The following is a 14,583-nucleotide window of genomic DNA, read 5'->3' as shown; positions in this document are numbered from 1 at the left end:
TGTCCAGTTCTTGCTATCGTTATCCTTTATACTCACTGTATGTATACTTTTTGCAAACACTGTTAAATATTTCAATTAGCCGTCGAGCAAGAACGTTTTTAGAAAGTGAAGGAAACGGTGAAAGTGATCTCGATCCAGTTTAGCTCACATAAGAGCTAATTTTCCACTGGTCGTGACAGAGAAGACAGACGTTATGTACATTGTTTACAGGCTCATTGTACCGGGAAAATAAAAATTTCCCCAGCCCTTTTCGACAAGCACAATTGCAATGAACAGCGGACTCAGAGGATGTCTTCAACATGGCCTTTGTTGTAAAATCGTTTTTTAATTTTTTTTCCTGCAAATTGATGCCTTGTACACCCATCCTCGTGGTTCTGTATTGTTTTGTTTCTTCTAGAAGTTTCTAGAATTTATTCTTGATAGAAATAAGATTTGCATGTCGCGCGGGTCCACAACGAACCAATCCAATGCCGGTTACGTCACTGCCCCAGACCGACTCTGATTGGCTGTGTTGCCGAACTTCCGGGTTCGCGAGGCTGCCGGAATGTTCTGGGTGCAGTGGTCACTACGCAATAGAAAACCAATCGATTCCTGAACATTGTTTTGGCACAGGTAAATTCAGTTTGAGAACAGGTAGGGTCTTTATTTTTCAAGTCAAGACGACATGCCGCCGGCTGTGACACACGCAGTTTTTGGACGGACCGTTCGACCGCCTAAGGCCCAGGACTATATCTATTCTCAGAAGGGTAAGTAATTAGCCTGAGTACCATCCTCCGTAGTGACCGCGCTGGCTCAAAAAAAAAAAAATCGCTTACCAATCACGGAGAGCCAGCGGTCACTACGGAGGATGGTACTCAGGCTAGTAAGTTATGTGATTGTTTACACGTTTGTTGAAGGCTCACACTTGTGTGATGACACTAAATATCGCGCGCAAGACTTCCAAATCATAAAAGTGAGACCACAGGTTTGTACATTAATCCTTTAGGATCTGACACGATGCGTTGTAATGTGTTATAATATTTATTCATCTTTTTTTATTTACCAGCGTATACGACACGATAGAAATTGTCTTACAACATGTTCTCTGCTTGCTGTACTTTATCAAAATGTATCCCTGATAATACAATTGCATAGGAAAGTCACGTTCACCCATACGCATACTGGTATATGAAACAGATGTAAAACTGCATATAACATTTATTATTATCGACAACCTTTGTTGATATTGCTCCTTATAAGCGTTTCTTTCATTGTATACAGGAAATCCAACACGCCTAATTTTGAATTATTGATACTGTTTACGTTTTGGCTGGCATGACTTATTGCTGTTGCTAGCTCATTCTTCGTGGCTGATGAGCCGTTGGTCTTTAAAGGACAGTATGACGTCGTCAACTGTCAATAGACGAATTCGTACGGCACAAACTGATTGCGTCATATGGGGTACCCGGCAAGCATTTAAACAGTAACCGCCACGTCATTGCGCGATTTCGAAGGCGTTCGAACAACATTCCCCGTTCGAACGCCCTCGAAAGAGCGCGTTGACGTGGCGGTTACTGTTTAAATGCTTACCGGGTACCCCATATGACGCAATCAGTTTGTGCCGTACGAATTCGTCTATTCCTATATCTGTCACTTGTTGATTGAACACGCCTCCTCGTTGTCCAATCAGATCGCTCGCCTTGAGACGTCATCGGAATAATAGGTCCTGATTGGTTGATATAACGGTGCCGGGTTATTACAAGGTTTATCTTGGCGCAATTGCCAGTGTAGGGTGTACCCGCTACCCTGTATAAAACGTAGCTTGACAGGCGATAGTTTTAGTTACAAAATAATCGGTTGCATGACAAGAGGAGGCAGCCTCTGTACTCAGAAAAGGATGACGATTTTTATCAATGTTGGCGAGAACGCCGGTGGTACAGTTCAGCAAGTTTCCAACAGTAACGGTGGGTACATTGTGAAGCTATATAAGCCGGAAAATTAATGTTTCGCGTTGTCTTTTGTCTGTAAACGAATGAAATTGTGATGTCTAGCTACACTTTATCTAAATGAACAGAAAGATTAGGTTTAATGCAAATCCCGTCAAGTGTATGGATGTACTTCCACTTACAAAATCAATGTCTTCGACACCGTATAGTTTTGTCTTGATCAATCGAACGTTAGTATGTTTGATTGAACGTTGTATCGACTATGAAAAGATCATTTAAAAGAACATTCGACCCTGCATTAGCTAGGTTTAGTTCTACTTTAAGCTACAAGCCTTTGGTTTCAACATCAGCGTTACAGACACACATCCCCCTTCGCTGTTATTTGCAGGTTATGATGTCGATCTGACCCGAGCTATTTTTAAGTACGTCACTGAGTCACTCATAGCGCATATATCAACAGGGCATGTAGGACAGGCCTAAAAGTAACCGAGAGAAACTTGATACCCCTGTTTTGAATCGTGATCGGGATTTTCCAACTACAACGTTGTGTAGGTGTAGTTGTATTGTCATGCACATTGTGGGATATGTGTACATAGTTTTTGGCGACGCCACAGGATGGATCCGATGAGATTGCAATTTTTTCTTGTCATTCACCACCTAGATGTAGCCTCGGAATATTAGTAGCGTAGGCATTATTGTATATATGAACAAGCCATGTTTCCTTCAGCAAACCCTCTTTCCGAGATGTGTATCTTTGATAAAGTGTTTGGCTTTGCCGATACCAGTATAAACGGATAGATGTAAGATTAAGGACATGTACTGATAGATTGTTGCATCATGTTTTGCAGGATTCCAACGCGATACCAACGTCGCCGATGACGAAAATCAGCAGCCTCAGAAATCACCAAGGGGCGTCCCAAGAGTAAGAAACGTGCCGATCAGGCTAATCAAGAAGGGAGGACAGGAGGGCGAGCCGTCACCGTCCCCGGAACCTGCATTTACTGAAATTACATTCAATCGGCGTTCAAACATGTGCAAGACTCCAGGAGCCCGCAAGGTGGCGTGTGAAGAAGACGCGGACGATAAGTTGACGTCTAGAAGGGTACCGATTGCTGTTAAACACGAAGTTCGAATGCCCCGCCCTTTTGAAAGAGAAAAGGACGTGTTCTCGTGGGATTATGATTTTGAGAAAGATCTGTCGCCTAGAAGCACTGACGGCGAAGGTATGTGGGGAGTGGGAGGAAAAAGTATCACAGAACTCTTAAGGAACAGCTACGAAAGACCAGAAGAAGGAAGAAGACGTAGAGAGGTTGGAGTGTCTGGTAGTACGGGTAACGGTTCTGTCATCGATTCTGACATTGATGACGTTGGGGACGAGGTGTTTTGCTGGGAACGAGAGCGTAGTGACGTTTCGCGGGCTCCGAATGAAGAGGACAGACTGAGCAAAAAGTCGAAGATCGCTTCTGCTAGAAACAGAAAGATATCGTCAGAAGCGGGTACAGGTGTACGTGCATCTACTCGCCAGGGTAGTAATGCGTCGTTGGAAAGGGCGAGAGAAAAAGAAACAGGCGAGGAGCGAGTAGACTGTTCCATCGAACAAAACACGGAAAGGCTTTCAGATTCGAGGCTTGACGCTATTCTGTCAGAGGTGAGCCTGCAGGATAAGAGCCTGGCAAAGGCAGGGGCCCGCCGCTGCCCTATCGCCGGGGACGGTAACTGTCTGTACCGATCTGTAGCTCACGCTGTTTACGGTAACCAGGGCCTGCATACAGACCTGCGCAGGCGCACTGTACAGTACATGCGCGACCATGTGGACGACTTCGCGCCCTTTCTGGACTGCGACGCCGACTCGTACTTTGCGAAAGCTGGTGAAGACTGTGAGTGGGCGGGGTACACCGAAATGGTGGCCCTGATGCATCTCCTCAACGTGGACGTGAGGCTGACAACCGGGGGTACTCCAGGTCAACCGGATGTGACGTCAAGCGTGCACAGGGTCCGGGAGGAAGGCGATGCCCAGTGTAATAAAACTGTCTGGTTGTCTTGGCTCAGTTACGGACATTATGACGCCGTGGAGAAGATATCTCACAGAAACATTTAGTAGCCAGACCCCTCAAATACGCCTGTATGGTTCATGAAATGTTGAGTCAGATACAAAATGTTTTGTGTCTTTGAAATGGAAATGTACACATCGCTACAGTTGTTGAAGATATAAGCTAATTGCTAATTTTGAAAATTTTATCCAGTTGCTTGAATAATCATTTTTGGCTTATCTTATTACCTGGATGTCTAACCTTCATCAACGTAATTCTTACATACTGTACACAATAAGAAACAATCCTGACCTCTCAATGTATATACCATTATAGACGTTAATTTTAATCATTTAGATACAATAGTTTTTATGTACATGTATTTATGATATACACGTAGTTATAGCTCGTTATGCTGTCCATATCAAAATGCCATTGTAATGTCTTGTCTTTGTCAGCAGGGCTAGCCCTTTGTAATAGCCACAGGCTAGTTGGGCAGCCATGGTTGTGTGTGCTGAACAGACAAACCTATAGATAAAATTAAAAAACAAAACAAATTATATAGATAAAATGCAATCGATTACTCTCTTGTTTTTATTATCCTGCCTCGCTACAGCATCAGGATCTCTTACATTAGGTTCTCTTGATGTACTTTACGTCTCTTTAATTAACGTCTCTTAATCATTCCTGCCATACGTCCACGATGCCAAACACAAAGAACTAAAGTGATGATGATGAATTATGTCGAACACGACAACAATGAAAAACTGATAAGTTGATGAATAATTTAGTCGGCCACTTGATTTTACAAGCTTAAGGTCAGGAATTCGGAATCATCGACGACTCATTACGTCGTACATAAAAACTTGAGGTGACAATAGTTTAGGTTGGTAAATCATACGTTAGTCATTCGTTCCTTATAGTGCGATATCAGTATTCACATTTAAAACATCCTATTTCATAATTTTGTCCAGTCAAGGACACACAAAATCGGTTTGGCAGATCCTCTCCGCAAATGTAGAGAGATCATAGTGTGGAGAAAAGACGCTCAATTTGTGCTCATTGTTCAACAATTCTTATGAAAATTACGACGTGCTTTTTTCATGTTGTACCCGGCTTACACAAGCTTTTTGAGTCGACTCGGGACTGCACAAGGAGAACCCTAGGCCACTCAAGTCCCGAGTCGACTCCGAAAACTTGTGTGTAAATCGGGCCTAAAGGGATGTTAAAATCAGCTGGGCGTGTGGTGAGTCTGTAGCCGGGTCGCAGGAGACGGTGAAGTACTGGACGGCCTATCAGTGCGCATGTGCGATGATGTCACGTGACCACCACTGCGCGAAACGATGACAATGTCCGTCTCTATCGTGACATAGTGCTAGGTGGAGAGAACGTAAGAAATTGTTTGTTTTCATCGATCATTTTCACACTAATTAGCATTTCCAAATGTATCTAGTCGTTCTAAAACGATGATCTCCCTTCTATTTGTGTATTTATGATCCCTCAATAATATATAGATAATAAAAAAATGTAGATTTCGTTCTCTCTGTGCCCTATAAGTCTGAGCAAAGTGATATCGCATGTGAAATATTATCTTTTGGTCGTATCTTTTTTGGTGAAAGGAAAATGATATTAGTATCTCATTAACTTACCTTATGTAAAAGAACCTCCGGATTGACGTACTTCACCTTGTTTAACTTGAATGGAACGCCAACTTGTAGGAACCCTTTAGAAAACAAAATACATGTACATTAGGTGAGACAACTATTTATCGATCACTTTAAACATTAGCACTCTGAAGTAGCCGTTCGGCATACACTCCAAGCAGAGGTTGGGCTGGCTGGTTCTGACGTGTTTTTAGACGTTTTTGTCCATATTGTCCCGTTTTGTTTTTCTGTAGGCGAATGACAAAAAGAAAACGGGACAAAATAGAAAGTCCCACAAAAACGTCTAAAAACACGTCAAAACCAGCCAGCCCAACCTCAGATTGGAGAGTTGTTTGGCATCCGATTCCCTGTTGGTTACAAAGTTAGTCAGCAAGGGAAAGGTTAAAAAACAAGGCAATAAACTAAAAGGTTTAAAGTTCGCATATAAGCGAATTGATAGAATTTTGTGCATATGGCTTTGAAGAAAATTAAGTACCAAAGAAATTGCTCTTCCTCAATCAAAATATTTCCGACGAGGCGGATTTGAACCACCGACCTAAGGATGCCAGCACGCCCCACTACAGTCCTCCGCTCTACCAACTGAGCTATCGTCGGAACGATGGCAAGCATGTTCCCAAAATAGAATTTCCTGATGCGTGCCTGGTCATATTGTGTCCAGGAGAAATTATGGCCCATACAGGAGGATGATTTTTACAATACTACAGTATTTACGTGGAGATAAATTGTAATCGATCCAATTCAAAATCAATCAATCAATCAATCAATCATTCATTCATTCATTGCTTTTAATAAATGGATTAATCACATATGTATGTTTACTTCTTCACTAGTTTATGCCTAGAATTCAAGTCGCGATATTGTGATGTCCAAGAGTACAAAACTCTGTCAGAATCAATATGATTGACACTTTATTTTCAAAATGATTAGTAGTTGTGCCGAAACACCAAATGTCCGAATCAGTTTTCTTCCAATTCTCATTTCATCTAGATTCATATCCCACCTTCGGTTCCTTTGACATGATAGATGTATTTCGCACGCCGTTACATGTCGTATAAAAGCGGTTGATATATATGCTACTGCGTGCCATGCTTATTGCTATTCTATACCACCACTCTCAAACAGCGCCTGCTACTGTCCACTTTATGGGAACGTGGCCTATTTATAACAGATAGAAACGTGGCCCATTCTTGTGGAAACGCCTCCAACTTCGCAAAAATGTAAAGTATTGTTGACGCCCCTTTCCGTTGGTGACCGTTATATCCCTTTGTGCAATGGAAAGCAGGTAACATTTTGCAAAGAATACTATTACATCGCGTTTAAAAAGAAAACTCATAACTTTCTATATGAAATTTCTTATCTATAACATATGAATAGAGACGAAACCATGTGTGCCTGCTTGCCCATGTGGGCTATAAATAAACTCTATAGAATACGTACTGTTAAACCACGGTATCACCACTTGCCGGCACAGGTACTGTTCTATTAGCTTCTCTGCGTCAGGCTGTGCAGCAACGATAAGAAATGACGTCAGTCGCTATACATCAATCAAAATGTCATTCACTTGTCAAGAGCTACGACAGAAAGCTGCAATTCAAATCGCGTCCGCCTAGGAGCGCATCAGGAGATATAGAGAGGGTGTTTTTTTTTCGATTCGGAACTTTTTTCATGCGGTTCTATATCATGTGATTTCTAACCACAGTTTTAGTGTCAAGATAGCATTTCTTCCATACAGCTAAACACCATAATATTTACCTTCTCCATCCTATAGCAGTTACTAAATACGCCATTAGATGTACAATAGCTCAAAAACAAGTAAAACCTTACCCCAATTTCTCCAACCTTGGACGACTTGAGAGGTTGTATTTCAACTCTACCGGAGAAAGAGTAAGAGAAAGAGAAGTAAAGTTAATAAGTTGATATAGCTTACTGTAAGTTACGATAAGTGATATCAACATTTAAAACCTTTTCCAATTTTTGTAACGGCGGAAGCATTATACTATTGTAGAGCAGAAAAGTGACACTACATTAAAATAGACGATTTTACGCCCCATATCGGAAACCAGCACCACATTCGTCGCCCTGAATTCGAACTGACCTGGCTGAACTTGCCGAAGCGTTGGCAGTGAGATTTATCCCCGATACGCGGAAACTGACGGGTACGTCCATAGCCTAGGCAAAAACAAATTACAAAGCTTCAACACGAATCCAAGAATACGTATTCAAGTATCTTATATATGCTCGGAAAAGAACAAAAAATGGCTATGCCTTCAAGTACCCGAGTTGTCAATCCAAAATTTTTTTCCAGAACTATCGTAGAGTGAAATTCCAACCAAGAAGCTTATTAATATTAGATAGATTTAAACAAAGCTTACAGCTAGATGTGCAAACTTTAGGTGTGACAGGTCGACAAGTGTAATATAAACAGCTGCTACCGCGCCGCGTGCCTGCGAGGCTGATGTGCTAGGCTGCAGTGAGACTATACCATCTATATACATGTAGATACAGATGAAAATTGACTATATTGATCAGCAAATCGCGTAACAAAAGACCTACTCTACCCACTGTTTACCCTCTTTCCTACATCTAAACCGATGATAGATACTCACAAGTTTCACACCAAATAATCGTGTTAATCTTCCTTCTTGTTCAGAGGCATACGTCACGGCCCGTCCAGCCAATGAGAGGACAGCTCCTTCCTCGGTGATTGACACTTTGGGCGGAGCCGACGCGTTCAGATGCACCTGCAGGGTAGCATCCGGGTACTTCTCCTGGATCTGAAAAGAAGAAAGGAGAACACAAAATGGTGGCGGAAAAATTTTGACAATTTTGACATCTGCATAGAAAGTTTGTGCTAGGCTGTTAAGTATGAAATCATGAATAATAATAATGAGCATTCTATTTGTTAGTTATCAAACAGGTCAATGTCGAAGTGTGCACAAATATCATTCATACAAAGAAGAAATGGATGCGTAGCCGAACCAAGAATGATGAATTATAAGTTTAGATAGAAGAATATTGTAAGTAAGAAACCTTACCTCAGGCAAGACTGTGTTGATGACTTTGTCGGATGGTCTGAGCTGAATCGGACTGTCGGCAGGAACCTAGTGGGGAACAGTGTAATTATTAAGAAAGGGGGGGCTGATTCTTTGTGACATTCCTTTCATAGGGATCACAAGAAATTTGTCTTATTTTGTTGACAGTAGCAGACTAAAATGTACGAGGATTAACATGGTGCCTCGGAATTGTCTAAAATGATTTTCAGTGCTAGAGTATGGTCGACAAACAAACATAAGAGTTTGTTTTGTAAAGTGAATTCATTCCTCAGCTAACCAACATCTTTCGCACCGCAGTCATCCCCAGTAAGACATCTGGAGCCGCACAGTTTCCGTTTAAAACTTTTATTCAGCTTGTCATAAAACTAACGAATGACCGTGATGCGAAAGATGTCAGTTAGCTGAGGAATGAATGCACTCTACTATATCAAACATAGAAGTTTGTTTTTAACCCAAAAGAAAAGATGGTCTCACATCTGAAGGCCTGATTACTGCAGACAGTCTCCCCGACTGGAAAAAAGCCTGTCCGATGCTGTCGAAGAAATATTCCGTGATGTCATAGTACAACATGCGTGGAGCGCGGGTGTAGTTTGTGTTGGGGAGGTCACGTGGTTGGAGAGCTGCGTCGGGATTGGTCCCGTTCTGCCGAGCAGCACCCTGGGAACAACGGTTAACGGTATGAAGATTGATAAGATTTGATTGTGATTTGGAAAGATACCGCATGCAGTTGGGTAGCAAAGCTTGAAGGGCAACGTTAATGTTTCGGACAAAAATTGCCAACATGATTTGTGTCCTTTTGTTGACTAATCTATCTTGGGACATTCAGCTTACCGTGTTTCTTTTTTTATAGTTGCGGTAGCTTTTCTCAGTGTTCGATTTTTAGGATGGTCTCGATGCTTTGCCAATGATTTCGTAGACAGTCTAGTTTCGACTTATAAGTAATCGTTGAGTAATCTTAGGCTCTGTGCTCCCTAAATTCCAATTGATCTATAATTTCTACTTGATATAAACTCATTCGTACCTTCACTAGAGCCTGGCAATTACCAATGCCGAACACTACGTCATCGACCAGCGTCATGTCCAGATAGATATCTCCAATCAGCGGGACGATAACTGAAAAACAAACCATTCCTTATACATCTAGCCGTTGTCTCGTTATAGAGGGCACCTCACTTTTTAATGCAATATTACATATAACGACAAACATGGAAGTTCAACAAAGATTTTAGATGTCAGCCCCAAAGCGCAAAACACGGTAGATGCAAAGGAAATTGCTAGGCGTAATCACTTATGTTATCAGCCAATACCTCCCTGAAAACAAGCAGATATCAAAATCAAAATCAATCCACATCATTTTGGTTTATGTTGTTTACAAACGAACACAAACATATCTATTCCTGTCCTTGGTGCTGATTTGGTGTTCAATCGCAGTTCAACGATTATTTCATATGGCAATTAGCCAGTAAATAGTAAACAACAAGTCATTTCATTTTTTCCGAGTCACTGAAAACGAGTTTGGTACTATGTTTGGTAGCAGAATGTTGCGAAAACGATTAGACAAGGGGGAATTGTTTGCTAGCAAAGGGAAATTGAACTTTGACCTAGACCACAATACATTGCGAGAGCTCATGCGCAGTCGGAACTGTGAGATGACTTATACTCGCACATGGAACGTACCTGGTGTGCTCGCCATACCCCCGTCCATTTTATTCTGAACAGACTTGTTTACGGCGTCACACAACTGTGAAGGACAAAGAGACATCGGCGTTATTTTTGCGAGTGCCCCCTTCTCCAAAATATACAAAATTATACAAGGAAACATGGATTAAATTCACTTGCGGAAATGACAGCAGCGGCACAAAACCGAAACCTTTGGAGAGAGAAAGTTCGCCGCCAAGTCGACCTATGCAACAAAGTTGCGGGAGGATCTAAGGTCTAAGGTAAGCCCCCCTCCCCATGTCTTTATCTAAATTGTACTTTCGTTGTTTACATGGACCATTTCATCAAGCATTGCATGCCGCACCTACTTAGAAGTCAATTCATTATGTCCTATTCAATGCTGTATAAAGCCGTCAACGTAACTGTATAAAGCAGCAAATAACATTTTCCCTTTAAACCTCTTCAGAGCAAAAAGAAAAACAACTTGCTATGTTACCATCTCGTCCAGTTCAGTCTTCAGTTGTTGGACGATCACGGGTGAGAATAAGTTATACAGCCAGCTGGAAATCAACGAACATTCTAATTGTTAGAGCTTCTGCAGATATAGATGGAATATAACGCAAGGTTCCTTTTCTTGTGCTTCAATTATGGAACCAAATGCATTTAGCCCATGTTGGGCATGAATATGCAAAAGAAGTTAATTGTTATTGTCATTGTTATTGCTACCGTATAATTGAAACAGTAAATAATGAAACACCATTTTGTTCACTTTTTGCACTCTGAATATTTGAGGAGAAAAAAATAAAGTTGTTGTATTATATATTCGATTACATCTAGAAACAGTTCTAGTGAAGAGCTTTGTTTATCATCTTCAAGCAGATATAGAAAGAAAAAATGTTAACGTTTTCCAAGCTCCCGGTTCCGTGAGCCTTTCTTCAAGTTTAAGAAAAAGAAAAAAAACATGTGCCTTGCTACATCTGGTTGTAGAGTATTTTGTTTGTTCAATTTCTTGTATGTCACCTGACCTTGCGCCTCCATGGAAGGTGAGATCCATGTTCCCGATGCCTGCGTCACAGGACGCCAGGGACGCCGTAGGTCGGCCCGTTTTGTGTTCCACTGGGAGGAAATAAGAAAATCATGTTGAAAGTGCATCAAATTATATTAACATACTGTGATGTAATGATATCTTGGGTTGTAGGTTCGAGCCCTATGAGTTGACACGCTTTGGCCCTGTGCAGTAGTTCTTACAAAAAACACACGTTCAGCCTATTGAATTGTATGGCCACCAACACCAATGATCAACGTTAACATGAAGTTCAGTTGAAAACCTTTGTGACTCTCCCACGAGATGTTTGTAATTTTGGCCAACGTTAACTAGCCTGAGTGTCATCCTAGTTAGTTCAAGGAGGCTCCCATAATCTCCTCCCTTCACCGACACATCTGGTTGGTGAAAGGAGAGTATGAGAGCCCCTTGGAACTAACTAGGATGACACTCAGGCTGAACGTGAACATCAATAAATCATTAAAGAGTGTGACTTACTGATGGCAATGACGACATCGATATAAGCTGCTTCAACGGTGACGTCAAATGACCCGCTGTCGGCCATAGGAAAACTGAAAAGCAAGCCATTTTTGAATGTCAGTGAGATGCAGCGTATATGTTGTACGTTGTTTGGAATGTTGACGAAGGTCTGGGATATCGAACAATTTGTTAAGTATTTGTTTATGTATTAATATTATTGTAATAATTCATTTTTGTTATTATCTATTTATTTTATATCTGTGCTCCCGTGACCTCCCCCTCAAACTAGTCCTCTGGGAAGAGCGGCCAAGGCATTCCAGTCTAAATAAAGGTCATTGATTGATTGATATATTTCGAAGCTTTGAAACTTTGAAACGCGGCTATGCACTTACATGCTCTTCAGCTGGTATCCCCAGTCCCCCTTCACGCCCGCAGTATCCACGGAGATGCTCATACTGGCCCCGACCTCAGGCACCACGCCCATGCGCGAGTGGCCCATGTCAAAATCTGTCAGCTCCATGCTGTATGGGGAGGGGGGAGGTGGGGAGGGGGTTCAAAAATTAGATATGAGTTTGAGATTGGATGGATGCCAAGGGAGAAAACATTTTTTACTTTTCTTCTAATTCTATTTGTTTTGTTCAGATGTATACAATTGTTTGGTTAATAGGTTGATCGGTCGATTGGTTCATTGATGGATGGAAGGATGGATTGGTGGATGGATTAGTGGATGGATGGATGTAAAGATGGATGGATGGATGGTTTGTTGTTGTTCACCTCGTAGTGCCTAGCGACACATAGGTCAGGAAGTTTCCTTGCTGTTTCTGTAGCAGGGTATATCTTTACAAGAAGGGGTTGCTAGCCCTTCCCCTTTATTGAGAAGACTGCAATCAAAGACAAACTCACTTTTTGATGAAGTACTCCACAGTTCCGATAGGTGACGCTATTTCCCCGCTGGAGGGCGGGATGCGGATGTTGTCCACGTTCGTCTGGATCATCCTGCTGAACACTCGTGCGCCTGCGTCATGACATGAAGACAATATATTCATTAGAAGTACAGCCAGCTGTAGGTACCAATCTGAGATAGGAGGCTGTTGTAGTGCCTTTTATAACGTGTTCGAGGCACCTCCTCGATCGATCACGGGACCCCCATTTACGTCCCTTCCGAAAGACGAATGCAGCTACAATCTGAATGCCCTTCCTCGGATTCGTATCAACTAGTGCACAACGCGCGCGCAATAGTTACTCAAGCAACTGGGTAAGTTTTGTAAACGGCCAGACGTTTCAGATAGCATCCGCTGTCTTTCGTCAGTATCTGAGCAGGTATCTAATCCAAACTATGAATTGACAAGTAGGTGAGGTGAAGACATTTATTTCACGGTGTCAAGACAAGGTCGTCCAATATAACCAGTACTTAACATTTTGGAGCTATTTTACCTAAAACGGACTGTTGATTATCAAGAGTATTCAAAACGTATATCTACCGTCGTATTTTGAATCTGAAGATTCTTCTAGTGAAGAAGCCAAGACTTTAAGGCGAACTAAACTCAAGACGACTTACCATAGTCAAGACAGGATTGCGTGAAGATGCTCCTTACGCCTGGCGACTTTCCCGCCAAGACGGCGGCACAGCTGACCAATAGGAGGCTGAGCTGCAAGGCTCTGTCACAGGACATCGTGGGGCTGGGGACGAGATTTTTAAAGATGGCACGTTTTACTGTGTTGCTTTGATTAGTGATCACACTGATCAGGAAATCAGTCAATCAAATTTGTTAAACAACAGTTAAACAGCGCATACGTAAACTCGTTTACACAGTACCAGGCAACAAGCGCAATCAAATAGGCTACCTGTTTAAGTAGCCTTGGGCCAAAATTCCACGGTGCTCATGTACATCCCATACTATACACTCTTGTTTAGCAGATTAGCCTTATAGAACTGTAGTTAAGTACCAGTAGATGCCATACTTTGTACCTTATACAATTGTTGTGCAATAAAGTTATACATATGTGCCCTGAGTCAACTTTAACCCAGGTTGCAGAGTGTTTTTAAGTTGTTGTTTTTTTAAGTCATCGTCGCATTTTTTATTCTATGCTACAAAGTATGACCCGAAGAACTGTTCAAGGTTCAAAGTGCATGTGTGGTCGCCGCAACTACCTGCATACTGCGCATGCCAACGTGTACCTTTCTTAATACCGGTCCATTGAATAGCATGATGCACAATTGACATTGTACATAAGTATTAAAGCGTTCTTATATACCATGTACCACAATCCGCAATGATTTGGAGTAAGAGTTAGGTAAACGTGCAAATATAAGAAAAAGGCCGACGTGGAGAGCAACAGTGTGTTCGTGAGATTGGATATTGACATGCCAATCTATGATAAATACAACAGCACTGAGATTGATTTTAAAAAAAAAAGAACGCTACAACTTGATGGATATGTGTTGGTAAAAAGCCTAGTCTTACCTCTGATTATCCTAAGCGCGTTTGTGGAACACAACTCCCCGCGTCCCTACTGTACCTGCGGTGGTTCTGTTACTTTGTACCGGTGTTTGGGCGGAGGAGAGGGACAAAGGGCGATCGATGCTATTTACCCAAAGCTTGTCGTGTCAACAAACAATAAGATAAGCGTACCTGTCAAAATACTACCCGTATGTTTGCGACTACTGGCAGTTGATGTGACAATAATTACGACGTATTCTCTCATTTCGCGACAGTTTTTTTGAAAGCC

The 14,583-nt window shown here is 41.9% G+C and overlaps 2 protein-coding genes and 1 non-coding gene across 4 annotated transcripts; 1 reads left to right on the top strand and 2 right to left on the bottom strand.

Moving 5' to 3' along the window:
• Window positions 1–531: 531 nt before the first annotated feature.
• Window positions 532–4,531, top strand: LOC136438840 (OTU domain-containing protein 1-like). Of its 2 annotated transcripts, none has more exons than XM_066433838.1 (2): window positions 532–746; window positions 2,774–4,531. In XM_066433838.1, the coding sequence occupies exons 1-2, from the start codon at window positions 665–667 to the stop codon at window positions 4,021–4,023; spliced, it is 1,332 nt and encodes a 443-aa protein (XP_066289935.1). In that variant the 5' UTR covers window positions 532–664; the 3' UTR covers window positions 4,024–4,531. The 2 variants fall into 2 exon arrangements, with proteins under 2 accessions (XP_066289935.1, XP_066289934.1); XM_066433837.1 differs by lacking the exon at window positions 532–746 and adding an exon at window positions 1,619–1,943.
• Window positions 4,522–14,413, bottom strand: LOC136438838 (bactericidal permeability-increasing protein-like). The gene is made up of 17 exons (XM_066433834.1): window positions 14,319–14,413; window positions 13,412–13,533; window positions 12,757–12,868; window positions 12,246–12,374; window positions 11,872–11,945; window positions 11,357–11,447; window positions 10,828–10,891; window positions 10,350–10,413; window positions 9,694–9,785; window positions 9,147–9,329; window positions 8,655–8,720; window positions 8,226–8,393; window positions 7,715–7,788; window positions 7,444–7,489; window positions 7,057–7,120; window positions 5,605–5,678; window positions 4,522–5,330 (listed from the first exon to the last, which is right to left on the bottom strand). Exons 2-17 carry the CDS (start codon window positions 13,524–13,526, stop codon window positions 5,187–5,189), a joined length of 1,560 nt encoding a protein of 519 aa, XP_066289931.1. The 5' UTR covers window positions 13,527–13,533; window positions 14,319–14,413; the 3' UTR covers window positions 4,522–5,186.
• Window positions 6,127–6,213, bottom strand: Trnay-gua (transfer RNA tyrosine (anticodon GUA)). The gene is given in 2 exon segments: window positions 6,127–6,162; window positions 6,177–6,213. It is a non-coding gene; the product is annotated as a tRNA-Tyr (tRNA).
• Window positions 14,414–14,583: the final 170 nt, after the last annotated feature.

The sequence above is a fragment of the Branchiostoma lanceolatum genome, chromosome 7, assembly GCF_035083965.1.
Source record: "Branchiostoma lanceolatum isolate klBraLanc5 chromosome 7, klBraLanc5.hap2, whole genome shotgun sequence".
In the NCBI taxonomy this organism is placed as follows: domain Eukaryota; kingdom Metazoa; phylum Chordata; class Leptocardii; order Amphioxiformes; family Branchiostomatidae; genus Branchiostoma; species Branchiostoma lanceolatum.
This window is presented reverse-complemented; position numbering and strand designations above follow the sequence as displayed.

Excerpts from the sequence above, each read along its gene's own strand:
- LOC136438840 (XM_066433837.1), top strand. The coding sequence starts at position 1,841 with ATGACAAGAGGAGGCAGCCTCTGTACTCAGAAAAGGATGACGATTTTT. Across the intron at positions 1,944-2,773 it reads GCAAGTTTCCAACAGTAACG|GATTCCAACGCGATACCAAC; the intron begins GTGGGTACATTG and ends CATGTTTTGCAG.
- LOC136438838 (XM_066433834.1), bottom strand. The coding sequence starts at position 13,526 with ATGTCCTGTGACAGAGCCTTGCAGCTCAGCCTCCTATTGGTCAGCTGT. Across the intron at positions 8,721-9,146 it reads CAGTAATCAGGCCTTCAGAT|GTTCCTGCCGACAGTCCGAT; the intron begins GTGAGACCATCT and ends GTTCCCCACTAG. Across the intron at positions 7,490-7,714 it reads GCTTCGGCAAGTTCAGCCAG|AGTTGAAATACAACCTCTCA; the intron begins GTCAGTTCGAAT and ends TTTCTCCGGTAG.